The sequence below is a fragment of the Gymnoscopelus braueri genome, assembly GCF_963280865.1.
Source record: "Gymnoscopelus braueri genome assembly, chromosome: 13".
Taxonomy (NCBI): Eukaryota; Metazoa; Chordata; class Actinopteri; order Myctophiformes; family Myctophidae; genus Gymnoscopelus; species Gymnoscopelus braueri.
Genome location: NC_137615.1, coordinates 22,494,835 through 22,518,546, shown reverse-complemented (window position 1 = coordinate 22,518,546; position 23,712 = coordinate 22,494,835). Strand labels below are relative to the sequence as shown.

The 23,712-nt window shown below is 40.6% G+C and overlaps 1 protein-coding gene across 1 annotated transcript; it reads right to left on the bottom strand.

The window, feature by feature from the left end:
* Nucleotides 1-817: 817 nt before the first annotated feature.
* eftud2 (elongation factor Tu GTP binding domain containing 2) lies at nucleotides 818-21,804 on the bottom strand. The gene is made up of 28 exons (XM_080448499.1): nucleotides 21,677-21,804; nucleotides 17,793-17,905; nucleotides 17,128-17,290; nucleotides 16,493-16,571; nucleotides 16,275-16,350; nucleotides 15,530-15,595; nucleotides 15,346-15,381; nucleotides 14,903-14,993; nucleotides 14,501-14,583; nucleotides 14,219-14,385; nucleotides 13,587-13,711; nucleotides 13,365-13,428; nucleotides 13,153-13,243; nucleotides 12,904-13,039; nucleotides 12,569-12,696; nucleotides 11,990-12,183; nucleotides 11,704-11,815; nucleotides 11,477-11,617; nucleotides 10,856-10,957; nucleotides 9,798-9,880; nucleotides 9,520-9,606; nucleotides 7,874-8,000; nucleotides 7,202-7,289; nucleotides 4,583-4,701; nucleotides 4,175-4,269; nucleotides 3,704-3,857; nucleotides 1,670-1,777; nucleotides 818-1,553 (listed from the first exon to the last, which is right to left on the bottom strand). Exons 2-28 carry the CDS (start codon nucleotides 17,892-17,894, stop codon nucleotides 1,458-1,460), a joined length of 2,913 nt encoding a protein of 970 aa, XP_080304625.1. The 5' UTR covers nucleotides 17,895-17,905; nucleotides 21,677-21,804; the 3' UTR covers nucleotides 818-1,457.
* Nucleotides 21,805-23,712: the final 1,908 nt, after the last annotated feature.

The window sequence follows — 23,712 nt, the reverse complement described above, 5'->3', positions numbered from 1 at the left end:
ACTTTATTTATCTACTTACAGGTACTTCTTAAATCTCTCTTCCTCATGTTCTCTCGGAAAGAGCACAGCTTGTCCACCTCTTCCAGGGTGAAATAATTCACCTATCTTACAGGACAGGATCGACTTTGTCCAAATGTCAAAGGAGGGAAATCCCCTCCTGTCCCCTTCATAACTCTATCCTCACCACCACCTTTCCCCCACCTACACCCTCCAGGACTGGCAGTGCCATTGTCTGTGCCGAGTGACAGGGGACTGAGCTTTTCATTTTCAGATGTGAAAGCCCTCTCTACATGTGACACGACTCTGTTAGTCACACGTTATGTCATCATAAGAATAAAGAATAACCCTTGCTTCCTAAAACAAAAATTAAAAAATAAAATATATGATCTCATATGATCTCTGTTCATATACAGTATAGGGGTTTCCTTAAATGTAGAGTAAATTGTTTCTCATTTATAAAAGACTTGTAGCCATGTCTGGGCAAAACAGTCACGCATCCTTTCTCTTTTAAGTGGGCTATTGTGAGTGTGACCCCAGACTTGGCTTCCTCTGTTTGCCTCTACCCATGTCAAAGGCTGTCCATCAGTCACAACCCACACAGTGTACCAAGCAGACATGCCAATCACTCACACTGACAACCAAAGCTCCAATATGGCAGAATGCCCCACCCATGTAAATAGAATTACCTTGCAGACAGTGGATGCCGTACCCACCACTCTCTGCTGTCCATCTCCACAAGCACTGTAACATCCATCACTCAACTGCATAAGGCTTCCAATGTCATTGTCCTCATAAAAAGGACTAAAAACAATTTCACAGAGATGACCTTTTTTTTATTCTGACACACCAGATGAGTGACATGTTTTGTTTAAAAAACAGCATTCCACATTATCATTCTACAAAAACATTGTTTATCCATTTATACATTAAAAAGATGAGACGCAACCAATGATGAGACATAATAGGACAAAGATGAGACGCTATGTATTTCTTCAATCAAAGCTGGCAATTTTGAAAGTGTGCATTCATTCTTGGCCATTAAAGTAGACAGTTCTCAATAACGGGACTCAAGGACAGGTCAAAAATACATTGTACTTAAACAAAGGGGGATGTATATTTGAATAGAGAACAAGTCTTCTTTTTTTTTTACCACTGGTAAAGTTTTGTAATTATCATACAAAGAGGCAGAAGAGATAACAGAATATTAATTAAGTCCAAATCTGGTTCAGAATGAGGACTGTTGCAAGTACGAAACCCCAAGGGAGGAAGACCTTCCACAGCTTCTATGCTATTCTGATTCTGCCAACTCTCCACAAAATAAAAGGGATAAAATAACAACTAAGTAAGTAATTGGGGAGACATTGCTGCTCTGGGACCAAGAGACTTTTTCCATTGTGGTATTAATGGGGTGTGATGAAAGCTGCACCAGCGGGCGTCACATTCAGTCCCAAGGTGTCTTACATGGGGTAGTTGAGCACCACATCTTGTTTGGCCAGCTCCAACAACATAGGATCATCGAAGAACTTGCTGATACTCACATCTTCGCTCAGACCCTGTGGGGTGGCAAAAAAAATAGGTAATCAGCTATGTACAAATCATCACTTTACAAAGACGCAACTCAAAAAAGTATAGCCTGGTGGCTGGTGCACAGATAAGATTTGAGTATCACCTTGCGCCTTCGGGTTTTGATCATGAACTCTCTAGCCAGATGGGGGGCAGGCTGTGGCTCCAGAGGCCTGATCACAATGCTCTTATCCAGGGGGTCACCGGGGACAATCTACAAGGAAAGAGGAGTCAGTTCAATGAGAGGAAAAAGGGGTAGACATATTTAGAAATGATCCTACTCACATCTGCCCAGCAATCACTTAACCAAAATAAGTCTTAATTATTTCAAAAATAGCAGATCAAGCTCACGTGTCACGCTGCGATGCGTCAAGAGCATATAGTTGAGCCTTTTCTGATAATTGGATTGACGTTGTAATTTATTATTTTCGCCTAAATTGGGATGCCAGGGTTAAAGAGGTTAAGGACAGATGCTGACAATACAATATCAAATCTGATTCTCCAAATGGCCATGAGGACACTTCCCGGACTGTTTTCAATGCTTCAAATGTGTGATTCATTCGCAAGTCTGTAAGTGTTGTTACCGAATCAGGAGCATGGCCATCATCATGATGGGAAAGCAATGTAAGAAAGTACCCACACTCCTTCAGCTTGTGACTAACACTATTTATTAATACGTCACCATATGGAGATTTAACAACAGCAGGCTTTTAAAATGATTACTTAAATCCATCATCTTTATGACTAGTTCACACCCTGGCCTGTCATCCCTCATTTGTCACAGATCCAGGAAGGGAGGATTGGTTAAAATGTTGGATCTCTAGCAGTGTCCCCTGAAATACGCATAGGGTATCTGTCTGACTTCATAACCTTTCAATGGGCGACCCTCTGAGTGGCACTGGAGAAAAGTAAATACATAAATAAATGAAGTGGCTGAACCAATAGATGGACCAGGGCTACAAAACACTTTTTGTCGCCCGGACCGCAGGCCTAGCTGTACGGGCACTTAGGCTCTAATGTAGCCTAACAACGCATCGTGGGTTGGAGTCCTGTTCCCAACGATCTTTGCTGCATATCTCTCCCCGTTTCCTGTCCATCTTCACTTAGACTATCAATAAAGGCAGAAAAATCCCCCCAAAATATCAGGGAAAAAACAAAAAACAGCAGTTTTAAACTTTACAGCTTTTATGACAATGCAGTATGAAACATGAAAAAAGAACCACCTCTCCTAAAGGTAGTAACAAGAGGTCTAAGATGCAGAGTTGTGACATCATCAACAAAGGCACCGACTCTGGCCTGATCCACAAAGATTAAATTAGGAAAGATGACTAAAACAGTATCCAAGAAGGTTTTTGTGATTGGGGGTCAGAGCTTATGTTTACAAAATAGAAAACACGACTCTAGGAATCTCAGTTGATCATGAACATCTGACTAAAAGACATTGTCTGCTAGGTGTCTCACAGTATTTTATTTGTAATGGTTCTAGAGGGCTTGCAACACAGCATTCTACCTGAATAAAATACTCCTCAATGTCACTTTTCATCTACTGGCCAACTATAGTAGATGAGCTGGGGGTTTTAGGCTGGCTGACATCATATTGCTTACAACAGCAAAAATGGAGGCAAAACTCATACTGCCACAAACTCGTTTTATCCGGTGTCTCTGATTGCATTCTTGTCCAGGGCTTTTTTGCTCAAGAAAGACATCTAGTGGTCACAACACAATACTCTGTGCCCTGTTGCTTATCTGTAGGGTGGTTCCTCTGAGCACAACTAATTAATTTCCACATACACATAAAGAGCAGACCTGCTGAAACCTGCTGAGTTAACACACTCCTGTTCAGAATCTAATGGAATTAAGCCTGAGTGGCAGGCATGAGCACTTGGTAGGTCACTCTGCTGCCGCCACCATTTTCTGCAAATGAGACAACAATAGTAGTATGATCGACACAAAGAGGACACACAGGGCGTGTGTGCGTGCATATCGTTGCCGTCCGATGGAAACCTTATATGTCTAAAACCGTTCATGTATTATTTAAAAAACATTTTAAAATTGTGAAAATAACCGTTCTACAAGCTTGCAAAGCGTTGTGAGCTTGTCGTCGAGTAAAATGTCACGATCGCGACAGCCTTAATCTTACCTGCCAGTGGTGGAAGACTGACAGGGCAAAGGCCTGTCCCTGTGTGTGTGTGCGGAGGTCGGTCTCGAAGCCGAAGGAGTCGATGGCTGGGATGAAGGCCTTGATGGTGTACAGAGGAGAACCTGGGATGGGCGCATCCTGGGTCACATGACCTCTGTTACACAACAGAGAAATACATATCCAAGTCAGGACTATAAAGACATCAGGTTTAACTTGAACATTAAGCCCGAGTTGTACTTAAGCCTTAGCTATTCTTGCCTTAGTTATAACTTAGTCGATCTACAAGCTCACAGCACAAACATGTTGGGAGCTCGTCTGCTATTGTCAGTATGTGACAGCGGCACGCAACCAAGTATAAATCAGGCTTTACATTGTGTTGAGTAAAGCAAAGAGGCAGGTAATCTCAGTTCATAAAAGAGGTTTGTTTGAGGTGGCACGTCAAATTAAGAAAATAAAGGACGCTGGACAAACCTTCTTCGGGCCAGCACTGTGTAGACAGCTGACACACAATCAGCGGGAGCCTGCACCTCCACAAAGTAATAAGGCTCCATTAGCCTCGGAGTCGCCTGGAACACAAAAGGGGCGATTAGCGAGAGTGGGCCGAACCTAGCGCAACGGCGTAGATACGCCACATCAACTTAAAGCAAAGATTTTATACAACGGCAGGTGTGGATTGAAGTGAGAGAAGGAAAGGAGCCAAAAATCACTGCAATTTATATAAAGGCATGTCTCTGCTGCCAGTATCCACAGTACTGTAATCAAGGTAATGGGACATTAGAGAAAGTAGTGATGAAAGGGGGAGTCAGAGAACGGGAGAGAGAGAGAGAGGCAAGATGAGGAGAGATGGAGAAGAATTAGAGCTATGGGGAATGACCTCACCATGAGGAAAGCAGAGTACACCACTCTCCTGGCTGTAGGGATGACTTGACCTCCCCCTCTGTGGAGGGGCTCCTGAGCAATGACAGCATCCAGGATCTTAAACTTGACATTCCTGATGGCTAAGGAAAGCATGAAGGGTTAGAGCTGTGTGGTATTCAAAGGAAACCCTCCCAACAAACAAACCTTGTGTTCTTACACCACACAATCATGCACAGCAATTGTCACTCAAATAATTGCGATTAACGATTTGATTGTGTTTGTCATTGAACATTGGAACATATGTATAAAAATGTTATTTCTGTTTGCCTTCTAGGCTTCGTAATCAATCAAATGGCACAGGGCAGATATGACAAATAACTGGAGAAAAAAGAAAAGATTGACATATTTAACTATTTTATAAAAAATAGCAGAAATAGCAGATCTACAAGCTTGCGCTGCTATTTCTGCTTTTTTTCATATTTGAAAATGTGTGAACATTTTTCAACATGGAAACCATTATGACAATTATGCAAAGATAATTGCGATTACCTAAAATAATTGCAATCAGACGATTCTGTAATCATTGTGACAGGCCTACACACACCACTACTAGTTTTTATTGTTTTCAAATATCGATGGAACTATCCGTTATATTGTATTGTCCCCGTTATTGTATTGTATTTTGTTATGCGTTTATAAAGCCCTGCCCAGGGACTGCAGATGCTTTTAGATAACTCTGATGCGATTTTTCTCATTTGTGCATGGTTTCCAGCTAAACAAACAGTGAAACCAAAATGAAATATTGTCACTGTGATATAAAATGGCATAAGGAACTTTCTTTCCACCATCAGAACAGATTTGACAGGCTCCCCACTCTTTTAAATGAATAAAAATAAAATGTCCTGGAAGTTTAATTTCCACTACATTTCCGGGACATTTTATACAGTTTACAGTTAAGGCATTTAGCAGACACTCTTAATCCAGAGCGACTTACAAGGACACAAGATAATACATCATAATACATCAAATGCATAGAAATAGTAATCTAATAATAAAGTAATACATAAGTAAACCAATAATCTAATAACTAATAGACCAATTATTTGTTTACCAACATTGAGACTGGATGCACAGGTGATTGTTTCACGCAATCAATTCTCAACCTGTTGTTTTGGGGTGCGCTGGTTTCAGCACACCCCAACCCCCTCTTGTGTGTTGGCTGGTGAGGCGCGTCCTAGCGAGACCTGATAGAATGGGTTTCATTGCGTGCATACTGGTTCTTATCAGTGTGACGTCGTCTGTTAAGGAGTCTATACATACGTAAACCGAGAACCTATCATCAGCCTACATTGAAACTATACACACTATAGGATGCCAGGTCAACAATGACCCATGACCTGGCATCTGTCTACATAATATGCTATCTAAATGTATGTGATTATAGTGGATTTAATGCGAATATCATACCAAATTGGAAATTGGGGTAGCAGCAGCCTCCAATACACAATAATAGTTGGCCTCTAGATTGAGGGCAGTAAAATGTTGCACTTGGCTAATAACTACACCCAATGGAAATTCTCATATTTCTCTCTCACAGCCCATGCCACAGTTGGCTCTGTCTCTCCAACACTGTCCAACAGGTACAGTACATGTCATTCTGTTAGTTAAGGAGTAGTTCACCCAAAAAAGTACTTATTTTCTGTCAATTACACACCCCATGAAGCCTTGAATTCATGGAGTTTTTTTTTGTTTTTGTCGTATTCCTGAGGCAATAATTCGATGACCAGGTCATCGGTCAGTAGGAGGAGTCTCCGCCGGTCATCAAATTATTGGCTTAGGAATGCGACAAAAAATAAAAAATCTCCATGAATTCAAGGCTTCATGGGGTGTGTCATTGGTAGAAAATAAATAATTATGGGGTAAACTATTCATTTAATTACAATTATACACTGTCTGCAACTCAAATTCACTTTGAGCTAATTGTGTAAAACCATAACTGACCAGCTTGTAAATCTGACAAGTTGAAGACGAAAAACGTTACAGAGGATACAGCAAAGTATGTCAATGACGAAAAAATCTGACTGTGTACATAGTCATTATAATCAGGCATTACAGGTATGAAATGGTGGCTGTGTTCAACAACGCAAACGATTTGTGTCATTTAAAAACATACATGCAGCTACTGGCTAAATGACAATGTTTTTTTAACGTAGCTTTTATCTAGTGGCCAGCCCGTCCCTGACCAATTCCTTCCTGTAATTACGAAAACCTACCCTGCACTCCTGCAGTCATCACTTTTGTTATACACATTAAATATTTTCTAGGACAACTACTTATTTATGACTGGAAACATTATCTAAAAATAATTAAATAAATACATTACAGGACATGTGAGAACCTTGTTTGAAGGTTGGCAATTATACCCCTAGATTTTGCTTCTAGAGTCAGAGATTTATTTCCTCCTCACATGAAACTTAATTTGTAGGTCAGCATTCATCACAGCACAGAAAAGACATTTCCCTGTATTTTTTCCCCACATATTTCATTGTCCATGTCTGACATCTTTTGTGTGAGTAACTTTGCATGAATGCAAGTTTACTTTGTGTGTCTTATTTAGGAGTGGAAGATGTGAAAACTTACGCTCATCACACAGAGGCCCTTCTCTTGTTCCCCATTGGAAGCCCTGAACGATGCTGTCTTTGACTGAGCCCAGCAGTGCTTTGTCCACCTACAGAGGATAAACGTACACAGACGATTTATAGAACCGTGGTTTCAGCTGCCGAATGGCTGCATGATGTGCATACTTCATGATTGACGTTTGGAAGATTCCCATAGTATCCCAGTATTTGACATTACAATGCTGTGAATTGTGGGTAATTCCCTTAGGCAAAAGGTAAAGTCTGCATCGATGCAGACTTGTGGAAAGGGTTCATAAACGGCTCTGCCATAACCCTCACAGACTTAAAACTTTCACAAAGACTTCATGCGAGTCCATAAGGGGGGACATTGAAACTGGGCCTATGCATGGTATTTAAATGTTGCGTTGACACTGGGGATCTTGCAGTGTGACGTCTCTCGCATCCATCCACCACTGTTAACAGTGAAATGTAGCCAGTACATCAGACAGAGGGACAGTGAGAAACAAGTGTTGTGAGCTTGTAGATCGCCTATTTCCTGTGAAGATATTTAGCGTAGAGGGGAAAGAAAAAAAAAGAAGGGCGCCTAGGACAGACCCTTGGGGGAGTCCGGTAAACCAAGCATATAGGGTTTAAGCGGTTAACACTAGTCCACCAAGCCCATCCATTGTCTCACCTCAGAAGGCAGGGTGTCGTCGACGAGGATGTTGGGCCCAGTGGTGTCTGGACCAAAGGCCCAGATTGACCTGGCGGCCAGCAGATCCCAGTCATACTTGGTCTGGAAAAACTCTCCCAGCTTCTTCCTGCCATGAGAGGGGGGGAAAAACAGAAGAGCGTGACTGGTTGCATAATGAGGTTAGAACGTTGCGGGAGATGGAACGTTGCGGGAGTTTTACTAATAGGAGGGCAAAGGGGTTAATGGGGAAAAGAAGGAAAGAGCAAGTTTAACGATGTGTTAAGGTTGTTGTCAGTGGTTCTGGCTGGCACCTCCACACCATGTTGGCAAGGCCAGGTCCAGATGGCATCACAGATGAGTTGGAGAGAGGGGGAAGGCCATTGTCCTGGAGACGTATGCATTCACACGCACACTCCTACCCGAAATAGGGCATTTTAAAGGCCAGTTCAAAGACCTATTAATTGCATGATTTAATACCACCCGACTATAGTTTAGTATTTATAGAACATGTACTGAACACAATGTACACATTAGTCAATAATTTACAGGATCAAAATGATTGTTTGCATTAAGACTACATCTCAAAGATATTACAAGTCAATTGTCAGTTTTGTGAAGTGCATTTGTTTCTAATTTCATATTTCGTACATTCAGACGGTCTCTGTTGCAAGGCATGTCCAAGGAGTGTTAACTGTCAATTTGTACAATGCCAAACATAGGTATGCAAACAATACTTATGGTATCCTTGAGTTTTAAATTGCAGTATCTTATGAATCCTGCCTCTTGACATGTTCCTGCTTAGGGGTAACCCGATAGCTGAGTGGTTAGGGTGTGTACCACACGACGAGTCTTTTAGAGCCCGGGGAGCAGTTGAGGTGGGCTAGGGGGCGAACCAGCAAACTTTCGATTACCAGAGGACGGCCGCTCTACCCACCCCGCTACAGCTGCCCCAGTAGAACCTGGCAAATTAACCATTTAATTTGTTTTCCGTTTCCGTTTATATGCTTTACTCTTTATGTTGATGAATTGAATACATACAGTATTGAACCACACTGTAGGACCACAATGGAAACAAGTCCCCCAGGACTTTTTGTGTCATCCTTTTATCTTAAATGTCTGACTGTACCTCGTGCTGTGATCATTTCTGTCTAAGTATTCAATCAATCAAACTCACAGGTGTGTGAATTGAAAATCGAAAATAATGTAACATTAGTTTCAAAAGAGTTAAGGCAGAGCCCTCTATGCTCTCGGGAAAAAAAAGAAAATTCAGCGGCAGTCATATTTCAATGCCGTAACACTGCTGTTAAGTATAATATACGTTTCCACTACCATCTCACACAAGTGTTTCCACAATATATAATGTAGTGGAAACACTGTGTGAGTGAGAGAGAGTGTGATAGTGAGTGAGTGAGTGAGTGAGTGAGTGAGGGGGGGGGGGGGGGGGGGGGGGGTGAGTCTAGGCACACTCCCGAGACTGAATTGGTCAGCAGCACCAAAACTAAACGTCAGACTAAATGTTTAAAATAACAACTTAATTAACATAAGTTCACTGTTCCTTCACTTAAAATATCAAATTAGTGTGAACCAATAGTCATAGTGCTCCAGTAAAACCTAGACTTTTGTTTCCCTGCACTGTTGGAACCTACCTGTTCCATGTTATCTGCACCACTTCATTCTCTATGTCCTCTGCCAGACCTTTCTCCAAGGGCTCTGCAATCATTGTAATCTTATTCCTGTCAATCAGATGAAAGGCATGTCAATTACTGTAGGATGCGGAGAGATGACACCAGAGGGAAGCAATGACTGTGACAAATACAAGTCTCTCAAGTCTCATCTGAAATGTGACATTCTGTCTCCAAAGGAGACCAACACTGTAGTAAATGACTGTTGAACTGCGGCTGTTTTACTAATGTTTGACCCTCACTTCTTGTTAGGCGTTTCAGCAAAGCACTTCAGTGACGACGTTTCCACTACCGTCTCACAGAAAGTCACAACAGGGTCGGCAACCTGCGGAGGCAAAGATTGACATATATTAAAATTTACCTGACAAATATATTCCAATAATTTAACCTGAAAAAGTTTGATTGCCGATACGTAATGCGCTTACAGGGATGTACAAAATAATGTATGTGTAACATACTGTACTAAATCCACCAATGTAATACAGATACATGCAAGAGTATCAGCTGATGATCACTTTACTAAAAAAACACCAATGCCAAGTGCTTGAATTTTCCAGAACCAATTCTGGAACATTTATGATGGTACATTGAGATGCAGAGCAGGTGAGTAGACCTGCCACAATTATTACGTAATCGCCTAATCGTCATAATCATTTCCATGTTGAAAAATGTTCATATATTTTCAAACATAGAAACATGGAAATAGCCGATCTACAAGCTCACACATTTTGAGCTTGTAGATCGGCTATTTCCACTATTCATGTATTTTTTTAAGTTATTAAATTATTATGTTATTTGTCATATCTGCCCATATGAAGCCTAAAAGCCAAACAGAAACTAATTTTTATTCATAATGTTCCAATGTTCAACGACAGAAACGCATTTTTATTTTGCGAAAATGTATCGTCAAAGTAACATTTCATAACCGTGACAGCCCTATAGGTGAGCTTTCTGTTATTGGCTTCTTGGCTGTGGGTGCTCAGCTACGGTCACACAAAAAAAACACCAGATGAGTGGAACTAGTGGCACTCAAAGATTATAATGGTTGTGCTACATTTATTTTGTGCTACTGTACGTAGCACAATAAAATAAAATGTGAATCTGAGCTATAAGTCTTGCATTTTTATAATCTTTTGGAGTATTTCCAGTCATGTGGTGTGCGTTTTTGATGGTACACTTTGTGCCTGCATGTATACTACTATACTAATTACTTTTCCATTAGTTAACGTTAAAAGACCTAAAGTACTACCAAAAGGACAGATCTATGGAATGTAAGTCACATTGCAGTTAGAAAACAGACCTTGATGTCGATCTCAGAGTACATCTTACGTAGGTCATGCATGACACAGTCCAGGTACAGTTCTCCTGTACCCAAGATCACGTGTTCTCCCGATTCCTCCACCTGAAAGAAAGACACACACAAAATAACCCTACCGTTAGATTTCAATTATGTTCATATTTGTTTACAGTCATTACAACATTACGGAACTTACTTGAATAATTGAGTCAACGATGGCTGTCGGGTTAAAAAGTCACGGACGTTTGAATCAATATTTTATCCAGGGACTATTTGGCTTTTCAAGTCAATCTGCACTTTAAAATGTATTATTTTGAAAAAACATAACCAATGTAGTACAATTTTCTCCCTCGTTTTCTCCCAATTTATTCGTTATGCCAATTAACCTTCACATTTCCGTGTTGACACTGCTGTTGCATCCCACTGACTCATCTGCCAGTGAGGAGCCCCAACTGGGAGGACGTAGCGCCTCCGTCCTACTCCTCCTGTTCAGCCCAGATTCCCTCCGCCGAATACGGCCAATAGTGTCTTCCTAAAAGCTCAGTCAAGCTGGATGCACCGCGGTGGATTCAAACCCCTACACTCCGCAGCGGAGGACAAAACACAGCGGGTCCGCGTCTTTACCTTGGTGGTGAGAGAAGGGTAGCTCTTGTTGACCTTTCTCAGTCCGTCCAACATCTTGGGTAATTCTGATGGGTTGACAGGCTCCACCGCAATCTTGATGACCGACGCCGTGTTGAACTTGAGAGGCCTAAAGATCTGGGCCTATAACAAAAGAAAAAGGTTTGACACACTGAGACATCGCTCTGGTGGGATGGAGGTGAAGGCATGTTAAAAGAACTTTGTCTTACATCTTCATTCCCTCTGGGTTCTGTGATGGTGGCTGTCTTTACAATGGGCTGGTCACAGCCCTCAATGAGAACCCAGTTACCAGCAGGCACTCGGTTTACTTCAATTTGGTATCTGAAGAGTGAATAAAGAACATATGATTGATAAACATCATATTAGGTAGGTAGGTAGATAGATAGATAGATATAGTGTTATATCCACCATGGTGTATCTCAAATAAGCACAGAAAGAGCACGGAAAAACAAGCATTTAACTTTAAAGATGCACCACTTGCTGGATGTACTGTACCTGGCCACAGAGATCCAGAGGCGTCCCAAATTGCAAACCTGGGAATCCTCCTCATCTTCCAGGGTGTAGTTCTCTCCCAGCACCTTGACAGGTTGACCTGCCTGGATGGTCCCACTCAGAACCCGGCCAAAGGCATGAAACTGGACCCCATCCTCCGTGCTATACATCTTAGTGGTGTGACACATCAGAGGGCCCTGGTGGGGGAGGTGGTGACACACATGAGGAGCAGAGCAGGAAAAAGGCAATGATGGGAGGAAGACGGGAAGAAAAACAAAAACATTAGGTACAGGAAGATCTAACTCACTGGAAATCTGTTACCATCGTGATTGACAGAGGAATTAAATGGTGCTCGGAACATTGCAATCAATGTCGTTCATTGTCTCGTATTGGCCTTTTCAGCTGTTCGTTCATTAAAAGACAATTAAAATCGCCTGCTGGCTTAAATTTGCAAGAGCAGTCAGGATTAAGCTATTGATTTCCACTAGGGAACTGATTCTACCCATTAGCATCTAACTGGTGTATCAGCCTCCTTCCAGCATATTAAACCGGAGGCTCTTGTTCCCACTCCATCACACTCACATCAGGGTCACATTCTGCCATGGCCTCCCCCAAGTCTGAATCCAAGCCTCCTGCGTAGCTGTGCTCTATCTTGCTCTTGGCACCCTCTTGAGGAGAAGGAATGTGCTGAATGCACATGTCCACGAAGCCTGCAGGGCAGAGTTTCAAGCTCTGGTTCACATTTGGTTCACGTTTTGTCACATTTACAAAACCACAAGATTAAGGTTGAAATCTTGGATATGTTGAAAAAGTCATTATCATTGTATGGTAGAGGTGTGATGCTTCAGGGAGTATAAGCAGAGGGAATATGACAGGCAGATCAAGGTCAAGATAAATGTTAATTGATGAGACATTACCGGTGAACTCTCCAAAGAAGCGTTTACAAACGAGCCTCAGCAGGGGTCTAATATTGAGCTTCAGCTCCTCTTTGGTTAGGTGAATGCCCAGTTCATCCAGAACCCTGGGGAGAGATGTGTCCACATCGCCAACCACCTGCACGCAAAACAGGACACGGGAAGGTTGAGTCATTGAGGTCAAGGATTGTAACCTACTTTATTTCTATGCCACCTGGATGTATTAGCATGCATGCAATGATATAATGCAACCTGGGAGAGGATCTTGTAGAGGGGTTCCAGAACAAATTCCACAAAGCTGCGCTGGGAGTTACTGTTCGGGGCTTTCTTAGTGAACTTGCGCCTAAACAGGGATGTAGAAAGTAATGAAGAAAGAAAAAGTGAATTGGTGAAGAGACGATGACTTTAATGTCAGGCAGTCATATCAGATTATTTTGTTGGCAAACTCCGAAGCAGCAACTCACGTCTTGGGGTTAAAGTAAATGTCTCCCCAAAGTCTCTTGGCAAACTCGTTGTAGATTATGTCACCTTTAAAACCAGAGAAAGGTATTTTAGACCATACACATTTTCATAAGTTAGAACTGATAGAACTTGCAAATATCCGTAACACTAAGTTCCTAATGCAGAAGATGGTGCACCAAGTGTTTATGCAAGTTTGTATGTGTGGATAAAATGAGTTCCCTCACCATAGGTGTCAGAGTAAATCTTTGCGAAGGAGCCCAGAGTGAAGCAAACACTGTACTGGGAGCTGGCGAAGCAAACATTCCCCAGGAGAGGCGACACCACCAAGTTCTCATCTGTAGAGTAAGTACTGAGAGGAAACCAAATCTGAATCACAAATTTTCAAGTGGCAGAGTGGGTTTGCACAAGGACCTGGATATGATGGTTACTCACTTGTCTTAGACACAATACAATAAAAGGTACAGTATTAAAGAACAGTCTTATTAGGTGCACTGAAAGTGGCTATAAATCAATTTACAGAAATATACAGGTTACGGTGTATTGCAATTTATACTGTGCAGTGGAGGCATGCCGTTTATATATAGATACTCAAATATGATTACAGTACATGCCATTCAAAAATATGGTACAAAGATAACTCAAATAGTTGACCGTTAACATCTACAAAAAATATATTTCAAGGTGCTGGCCTGAACCCAAGTAATTCAGTTCAAAGCAATTCAAATGCTTTCAACGTTTTTTGTTTATTTAATAATGTTTCGACCACAAAAGCTTCCTTCAGCATTTGAACAAGTTTGCAGGCGCCATTACCGGTAATTTGTAACTTGGCTTTTACGCAAGGGTTTGCAATCATTACCTGAGCAAGCCATTGACCTCATCCACAATGTGGCGTAGTTTATAATATGCATCTGTGGGGGGCAGTTTTAGTTCCACAATGAGCCGGTCGACCTTGTTGATGCAGATGGTGATGGCCAACCGCTCCTGAACCGCATGTTTGATCAACCGTTCTGTGTTCAGCATCACCTTGACAAGACACATACACACATGGGTTATGTGCGAATGCAGTTATGGCAAAACAGCACTTAAGTGGAAAGACGGAAATGTAAGAAAGTGAGAAAGGTGGAAAAACAAGACTGACCCCTTCTGCTGCGTCAATGAAGAGAACGATGCCATCTGAGATTCGGATTCCAGACGTGACCTCATCTGAAAAGTTCACATGGCCTGCAAATGCAAGTTTAAAATGAGAAACACACATACAACAGCTTTGCTCCGAATATTAAACTGTCAAGTGTACATTGAAATGTTTCGGACACAGTTTGGCTTTCATCAGGTGAACTGATTTGTGACCCACCCCCCTTATTAACCTGTGGATCACAGCACACGACCAAAGTGACATGTTACAGGGTAGAAGTAGGTTACTCTTAACACCAAGACACAACAAATGCAAGTGACACATTACATCAGCTTTCTTGATTCTAAACCAAAAGCCAGCCACAAACATTCACAAAATGCAACTAAAGCTCAGACCAGCATACAGCACCTGGTGTATCCATGATGTTGAACAGGTAAGATTTCCCTCTGGAGTCAGGCAGCACCATTGTAACGGGGGTACTTTTGATACCAACCCCCCTCTATGGAAAGACATAATGTAAGAATCAATATAATGGTTCTCTCTGTCTTTTAAGAATCGAATCCTCCAGGAGAACAGCATTTAAGCCGTTTCAAGCGTCGCATATCTATTGCATATCTATGCAGTGGACCGAAATGGAAATAAGCTCTCAAACTTTGCGTTTTTTCCTTTTGACAGATATAATATGCACAAATATACTTTGTATGTATATGCATTTGTCAATAAAGATGTCAACCAATCAAACAACAACAGTCCTTTTCCATCACTAGAAATGACTTGGTTTACAGGGGTGTGCTGGGAGTCAGGGGACAATACAATTGCTTCACACTAATTATCAGTGGGAAGCTACTAACCTCTTGTTCTGTGAAGAGGATATCGGTATACCGGAGCTGAAAAATTAGACAAAATCAGTCAAACAACAAGTAGAATGTAGGATTAAAAAAAGGGTTGAAGATGCTTAAAGTGTCAGGGAGACAGGAAATCAATGTGAAATAAACTGAAGCAGGGGATGGAGATGTGTTAAAAGCCAGTACTCACATCCACATCAGGTCTCTTCCGAATTTCTGGGTGGGTTTGCTCAATCAGGCAGTCCACGAAACATGTCTGAATGGAAGAAATACATTGATTAGATCATCAGTATATCATTATATATATATAACAGTATATATATATAACAGTATATATATATATATATATATATATATATATATATATATATATATATATATATATATATATATTCCTAAAATAGGCGAAAATAATATTGTAATCCTTTATTAAAATTGCCTAGAGGGTGTATCGACTGTGGACGCCACAAAACATGGGTCAGGGGTCTGCCATGACAATAGTTACACCAAAAAACCTAAATTGCACACATATGGGGGACTACAGTAGAGTTACAGCAGTGGTTAACACTTCAAATGGCCATAACTCAGTAACCATTGCTCTGATCAGCGCAACATAGGACTGGATTTTAAGACCTGAAAATCTAGCAATTAATAAATACGCAAATTTCAAATTTAGAATCTGCAATTTATGTTTATCCCAGCACGTTTTTTCATGTGTGTGTGTGTGTCAGTAAAATTATACAGTTAGGAAATTGACACCGTCTGTAACTCAAGAATCTAAAAATGGAACCAAACAGACCCATAAGGGTTTTAACTCTGAGAATTAAATGAACACTGAGGATTTGATATAAAAATCATATCAAATGGGGGTCTGTGGCCTAATGTTATCAAACTGTCCTTAAAATTAAAAAGGTTGAGAATCACTGGGATCTAACCTTCCCATGGTGGAGGTGGCCACAGAGAGTGATGTTACGTATGAGCTCTGGACTGTCCATCAGATCTGCAAGGAATCTAAAAGAGGCAGCCGAAGAAGAGAAGGAAGCAGCTATTTTAAACATACTATGAACAGATAATCATGCAAATTATAAGCAATGCAAAAAATACTGACTGACATTCTGCATAATCTCATGTGTGGGCATATTGTATTACTTACTCCATTTCATAAACAGTGGCAGGGAGCTCCTGTTCCATCAAGGTGAACTGCTTATTCTTCACAGGTTTGATAATGGGCTCTGACAAAACAAAACAAATAAACTTGTCAGCATCTACGCTACAGTACAATACCTCTTTGTCAGTCCACATGATGGGCAATTAAATTCAGGGCTAACCAATAAAACTAACTGGAAACAGACATGATATACGTCTCATTGATCAACATGCACAGACTATGAGGTATTACTATTCATCAAATGGCTGTATTATTAACCCATTAAAACCAAGAAAGCATCTGTATCATTTTTGATTTTATTTTATAATATGTCTATTCAAAAATAGCAGATATACAAGCTCAAGCTTCGTGCCGCGCTATGACCTTGTAGATCTGCCATTTTTGGAAAATGTGTGCACATCAAAATATTTTGCGATGGGGGTTGTCGGCCAAATACGTATTAATACGTTTTTTCAGAAAACTGTTTTAGAACACCTGACTCCGGAGAAGCGGTTGAAGATGGATGGATGTTAGGATTTAGAAGACATTTGTAGAATCAGCCTCATGTGTTAATCTGAATGAAGGTGTTATTACCTCCATGTTATGTGCTTCACTAGCTAGGCGTGGTTTTTGTGGTTCACCTGTGAGGGGTTGGGTATCTTCCTCTTGAACGATTGTTTCCACCTCCGGCCCATAAACTTCTTCTGCTGTGGGGTAATATTTCTTATCCTCGTGCAGGACCACCTCCATGCCTGGGACATCATCATCAGCATCAGCAGGTTCGTCGTCATCATCATCATCAGCCTCCACACAGAGAATGACACAAATGTCAGATAGTGTAACGATTATGTACATAAACTACATATAACTATATAACCGTAACAACGATGTACAGCAAGGATCTTCAACAGGGGGTCCACAATGTTCCTACGGGGGTCCGCCAAATCTTTGTGTGATGTTGAACATTAGCCGAAAATAGCAGATCTACAAGCTCACAACGCCTTGCAACGCGAGGCGTTGTGAGCTTGTAGATCTGCTATTTTCATAGAGTTGGTGTAGAGGGAAAAAAGCAGCCCAAGTACAGAGCCAACAGGTCAAGTTGACTAAATATTGAGGGTTTAAAAGGTTAACTGTCTGAAAATACACGTTGAATCCCACATATTAATTGAAAAGATAATGTATGTGCTAATCTGCAACACAATTTTATATAATATGTAGTGGGGGTCCCTGCTTCATCTCTCTCTCTCAGCTAAGGGGTCCTTGGCCTGAAAAACGTTGAAGACCCTGAACAGTATTTGAAGCATACCTCGTCAACATCTCTGTCTTCAGCCTCAAGATCATCGTCATCATCAGAGTCCAACTCTGGACCAATGTAGTTTCCAAACTCATCATACAGATCAGTCTCCATCTTGTAGAGAGCTAAGAGAATAATGGGTGAAAGTCACATCATGGTTTATTATTGTTGGGGGGAAACTGGTTAAGTGTTACTGACAACCAAAGAAAACAGCAGAGTAAGATTAAGTCTTATGAACGACACACACACACACACACAAAGCCTTAGATCAAGACTATCGTAAATGTATTTTATCGATTTTGACATTTTTGAATCTACGAGAGTCTTAGCGACCCCCCCCCCCCCCCTCCCGTTTGCCTTGGAATTTCACCAGTTAAGCCCGTATTTCTACGCACATGTACAAATACAAAATGTAAGGTGCTTACCCGCTTGCCCCAAATGTTAACTAGGAGTGCGGCGTTATTAGTCCATATCTTTCAATAAAGAAGTGTTTTAATCCCGTATGTGGCCGAAAGCCATTCCCCCCCCTCGTTTACTTCCTGTTTACATTGAGTGTAATTCTGGTTTTCACCGGATGCGCCCCGTCACTACCGCCGGGAACATCCGATAGAATCGGCCACAGACGGGATTAAAACACTTCTTTATTGAAAAAGATGGACTAATACATTGCACAAACACACCGTACACCTAGTTAACATGTGAGGCAAGCGGGTAAGCACCTTATATTTAGCATTTGTACATGTTCGGAGCAATACAGGCTTTACTGGTGAAATATCAGGGCAAACTGGTGGGTTGGTCGCTAAGACTCGTAGACACGAAAGTAAAAGTCAGTCAGACTCGATAAAATACATCTGCGATAGTCTTGATCTAAGGCTAACACACATACACACACACACACACACACGCACACGCTATTGATTGGATACTTTATTAGACAGAAATGTAAACAGCACGAGGTACAGTCAGATATTTGGGATAAAAGGATAACACAAAAAAAGTCCAAGTAGTCCAGGCAATCTAGCCCATTTTAGACCCAAAAGTCAGACTAATTGTAAGAGAATTTTTTTCAACAGATATCATTTCTATGAGGTGTCTAGAACAACATACTAAAAGTCCTAAGAAATCCTAGATGCGGAAATATGTTTAATTCTCATCAATTCAAGATGTGTGCTAATACCTCGAGAAAACTAAAAATCCTTATGGGCTTTTTTTTTTCTTTTGTCCTATAACAATGAAACTTTCCACAATGAATCTTAAAATGAAAACTAAACTTTTTTGTATTACAAGTTTCTTTGAAACTTAATTTGAATATGCAAATTAGCTTAATATATATTGAATATGCCCAGATTTGCATATCACGAAAATTACTTTTCCCCAAAATGTATTATATTTACATTGTTGTTTGTTCATGATATCAAACACACTGATCAGACTTTCATGAACCATTTCATCGAAATATTGTGACTTCATAGAATAACATAAAAAACACCATTCATATGTATGACAAATGCATAAATCCGTCAAATCTTCCTCCAACCATCCTACTGCTAACGGTTGATGGCAATGCTGCTTTTGGACTGGCCTCTAACCTGAAACCTGCCCGGCTTGGTTGTACCTGCCGGGGGTATAACCCCCACCGGTATAGTCCTCAGGGTAACAGAGGCACACAAGCCTCCCCACCACGACAAGGTAGCAACAACAGGGGAGGTTCTTTTTGTGTTTTTTTCTTATTTGTTTTTTGTTTATTTTATTGTTCAAACGTGATCCTCAACTCCTTTTGTATGATTCTTTGTTCTTGCACCCCCTATTTCAGTTCTTGGCGTGCTTAGTTCTTCCGCTCTGGATCATAGTCATCAGATAAATCAGGCAACTGGGAATTTGTACAGCTAGTACCATGACATTCTCCGCATATGGCAGTGCAAGGGAGTCCATGTTTTTTGCATGTGCATCTCTTCGTGCTGCAGTCTTTCTTGCAGCTACAGCAGACCACATCAAGTAATGGTGGTCCTGCAGGCTGATCAGTCATTATTGGCATGAATCTACCACCTATAACATGCCATCCCCAGTCTTCTGGACTCATGCTTTCACTTGTTCCTTTCCATTCATTGATCTGGTAGAACACACGGAGACTGTGAACAGTTGATGATGTTTGTGGAAGAGTTTGAGGTTCCACTGAAGATGTGGTCTTCGATACTTTCTCACAGAATTGCCTGTGTCTCAGCATATCCAGCGATCATCTTTGTCACCCCCATACAGTGAGACTAGAGCCTTTTCACCTGCTGCAACGATGATTCCTTTTCCTCTGACAGGCTGAACACCTTAGCTTGTTTGAGAAAGCTAGAGTCAGTTTTTACTTTTTTCAGTGCCAATCCCTTTCCCAAGCCAAATAGACGAGAAGTTGAATCACAGCCTAAAATAGCATGGATGAAGAGGAGCTGTGAAGTTCCACAGTCTCCGTGTGTTCTACCAGATCAATGAATGGAAAGGAACAAGTGAAAGCATGAGTCCAGAAGACTGGGGATGGCATGTTACAGGTGGTAGATTCATGCCAATAATGACTGATCAGCCTGCAGGACCACCAGAATTACTTGATGTGGTCTGCTGTAGCTGCAAGAAAGACTGCAGCACGAAGAGATGCACATGCAAAAAAACATGGACTCCCTTGCACTACCATATGCGGAGAATGTCGTGGTACTAGCTGTACAAATTCCCAGTTGCCTGATTTATCTGATGACTATGATCCAGAGCGGAAGAACTAAGCACGCCAAGAACTGAAATAGGGGGTGCAAGAACAAAGAATCATACAAAAGGAGTTGAGGATCACGTTTGAACAATAAAATAAACAAAAAACAAATAAGAAAAAAACACAAAAAGAACCTCCCCTGTTGTTGCTACCTTGTCATGGTGGGGAGGCTTGTGTGCCTCTGTTACCCTGAGGACTATACCGGTGGGGGTTATACCCCCGGCAGGTACAACCAAGCCGGGCAGGTTTCAGGTTAGAGGCCAGTCCAAAAGCAGCATTGCCATCAACCGTTAGCAGTAGGATGGTTGGGGGAAGATTTGACGGATTTATGCATTTGTCATACATATGAATGGTGTTTTTGATGTTATTCTATGAAGTCACAATATTTCGATGAAATGGTTCATGAAAGTCTGATCAGTGTGTTTGATATCATTAACAAACAACAATGTAAATATAATACATTTTGGGGAAAAGTAATTTTCGTGATATGCAAATTTGGGCATATTCAATATATATTAAGCTAATTTGCATATTCAAATTAAGTTTCAAAGAAACTTGTAATACAAAAAAGTTTAGTTTTCATGTTAAGATTCATTGTGGAAAGTTTCATTGTGATAGGACAAAAGAAAAAAAAAGCCCATTAGGGTTTAGTTTTCTTGATGTATTAGCACACATCTTTAATTGATGAGAATTAAACATATTTCCGCATCTAGGATTTCTTAGGACTTTTAGTATGTTGTTCTAGACACCTCATAGAAATGATATCTGTTGAAAAAAATTCTCTTACAATTAGTCTGTCTGGAAATGCTACTTTGCCTGGACTAAAGGGACTTGTTTCCATTGTGGTCCATAGCTATGCTATGCTACAAGCTATGTAAGTCTCATAACATTAAACATTGTAAGAGATTTGCGCAGAAAACACTTAGTTTTGCAGTTTTCCGGCGATTGCAGTTCAAAGGGACCAGTTCAAGGCCAACATGTGTTGCGTGAACTATATCGAAGTATAAAACAAATACATTGGTTCCTCAAGCTGCTTCTCAAATGAATGAGCCTTGAGCCTTCCTTCACGGCGACGTTGAGGTTGCGTTGTACAACATGAACATTGCAGATGAAAATATTTGATCACAAGACAAAATATGAAAAATACACTCACCTGTACTTTTGCTAAACTAGTTAGCCAAATGTGGTTTCAAATCGCAATGGAAGTTAGTTAGATATGTATTTGAATAACACTAAACAATCTCCCCGCCATGCGTGTGAACAACACTTCCGGTGTTTTCTTGTTCTTGTTTATTTTTTTACAACGGTTCACGCCGGATGTCATACTCCATTATCGCCCCCTACTGCGTTAACTTGGCATGTGCACTATGCTAGAGATCACTTCTGACATAAAATCAAACACAAAATCGTTCAAGGATCACAGAAAGATATTTGTTTTGTGTGTGTAAGTACTTTATCCAGGCAGCTTCATTTCACCCTTTCCCATAGCTCAGGGGTAGGCGACCTTAGACACGGGTGTCAACATTGGCACAGGCACAGCCTGGAGAGGGTGATCACAGGCACACTGGCATAAGTGTGAGAGAAATGATTTTTCTTTTAAAATAACATATATTTTTTTAAATGTAGCCAATTCATTTAAGTCCCCTCACATCTGTATGCAAATTATATCCTGCACAACTCTGACTGGGGAGGGAGTCTGGGAGATAGGTGGGTTTTTGCTTTATCATTATAATTGTTCTGATGTGAAAGAACATATTTCAAAAGAAGAAGAAGGGGAAAAAAGGTTGATATGTATATGGAAAATCTAAATTTGTCACCAAATCTTTATGTGGTGTCATAATTAAATGTAATGTTGATATGGCACACTGACTATCAAGAAATAAAAGCATGGCACCTCATGTCAAAAAGGTTGCAGACCCGTAGCTGGAAGCAAATCTCACATGAATTCCATTCTGAATTTGAATGCACAATCTTAAAAGTATTTATGGCTGCTAGAAATCAGAAAGATCTCAAAAAGATCACCAGCACTCACTTGGTCCTTTTAGGATCTCTTATTATTGAAAAACCCCAGCAGCAGATCAAACACAGACCTTTCGACCCACGGATTAATTGACAAAAAAGTATTTATGGCTGGCTATTAGAAATAAGCAAATAACATAACATAGAATTGTGTGACTGTGCAACCATTACTTTCATGTGCATGGGCGGGCCACAGACAGTATTGGCTTTTTAAAAGCCAGAATTCATAGGACATGTGAGGTCGGTAACTGACAGGTTAGTTTAGCACATCAACCATACAACTATAATGTCCCCAGAGACCTGCTGTGTTGCGTGTCATATAATCACAGTGGTGTACTGTAACAAAGTACATTTACTTGGGTACTGTATTTAAGTGAAACTTTTTAAGTATCAAAGACAAATATTGTACTTTTGATTCCACTACATTTCTAGGAAAGGAAAAAGTATGAATTAATCACAATAAACCCTATTTCAAATGTGAAAATGGTTGATCTAAAAGCTCACAACGTGTCACACAAGTGTTGTGAGCTTGTAGATCTGTCATTTTCACTATTATTGATATTTTTTAAATGTTTTGCAAAATTTCAATACAGCAATGCATTGATGCTAAAAATGTAATTGTACAAAATGTGTAAAAGCATGTAGCCTACTTTTGAATACTTCAGTATTTTTAAAAGCAAGTAGTCAGTATACTTTAACTCAAGTACAAATTTGACAGAGCAACTTTCACTTTGTAATAATGTAATATTTGACCAGGGGTACTGGGGTTGAGTAGTTTGTCCACCAATGTATTAACCATTATGTTAATAATATAAAAAAATTATGATCTTTTGTCAACTACCATGTGATACACAGGCAATATGAAGATACTGGGAGAAATGACTGTGATCATGTATAGCTAGGCCTATCCCCCAAAACAATTAATACAATATGTAATGTATATTTACTTAAAACAGTGTTGATTTGTGTTTGATTTAAACATACGTAGCATTAGTGGAGGGTAGATAAACATACATAACATTACAGGAGCTTTGCCAAGACCCCCCCCCCCCCCCCCAAGCTTGTAGATCGGCTATTTTGGGCAAAGAGGTTTGGTGTAGAGGGGGGGGGGAAAGCAGACTTTGTATAGAGTGAAAAAGGTCAAGTGTACTAAGTATTGACGGTTTAAGT

Coding starts and splice junctions, on each gene's coding strand:
- eftud2 (XM_080448499.1), bottom strand. CDS start 17,894: ATGGAGACTGATCTGTATGATGAGTTTGGAAACTACATTGGTCCAGAG. Junction 14,386..14,500: donor TCATTGACGCAGCAGAAGGG/GTCAGTCTTGTT, acceptor TGTCTTGTCAAG/GTGATGCTGAACACAGAACG. Junction 4,270..4,582: donor TGTACTCTGCTTTCCTCATG/GTGAGGTCATTC, acceptor TTTGTGTTCCAG/GCGACTCCGAGGCTAATGGA.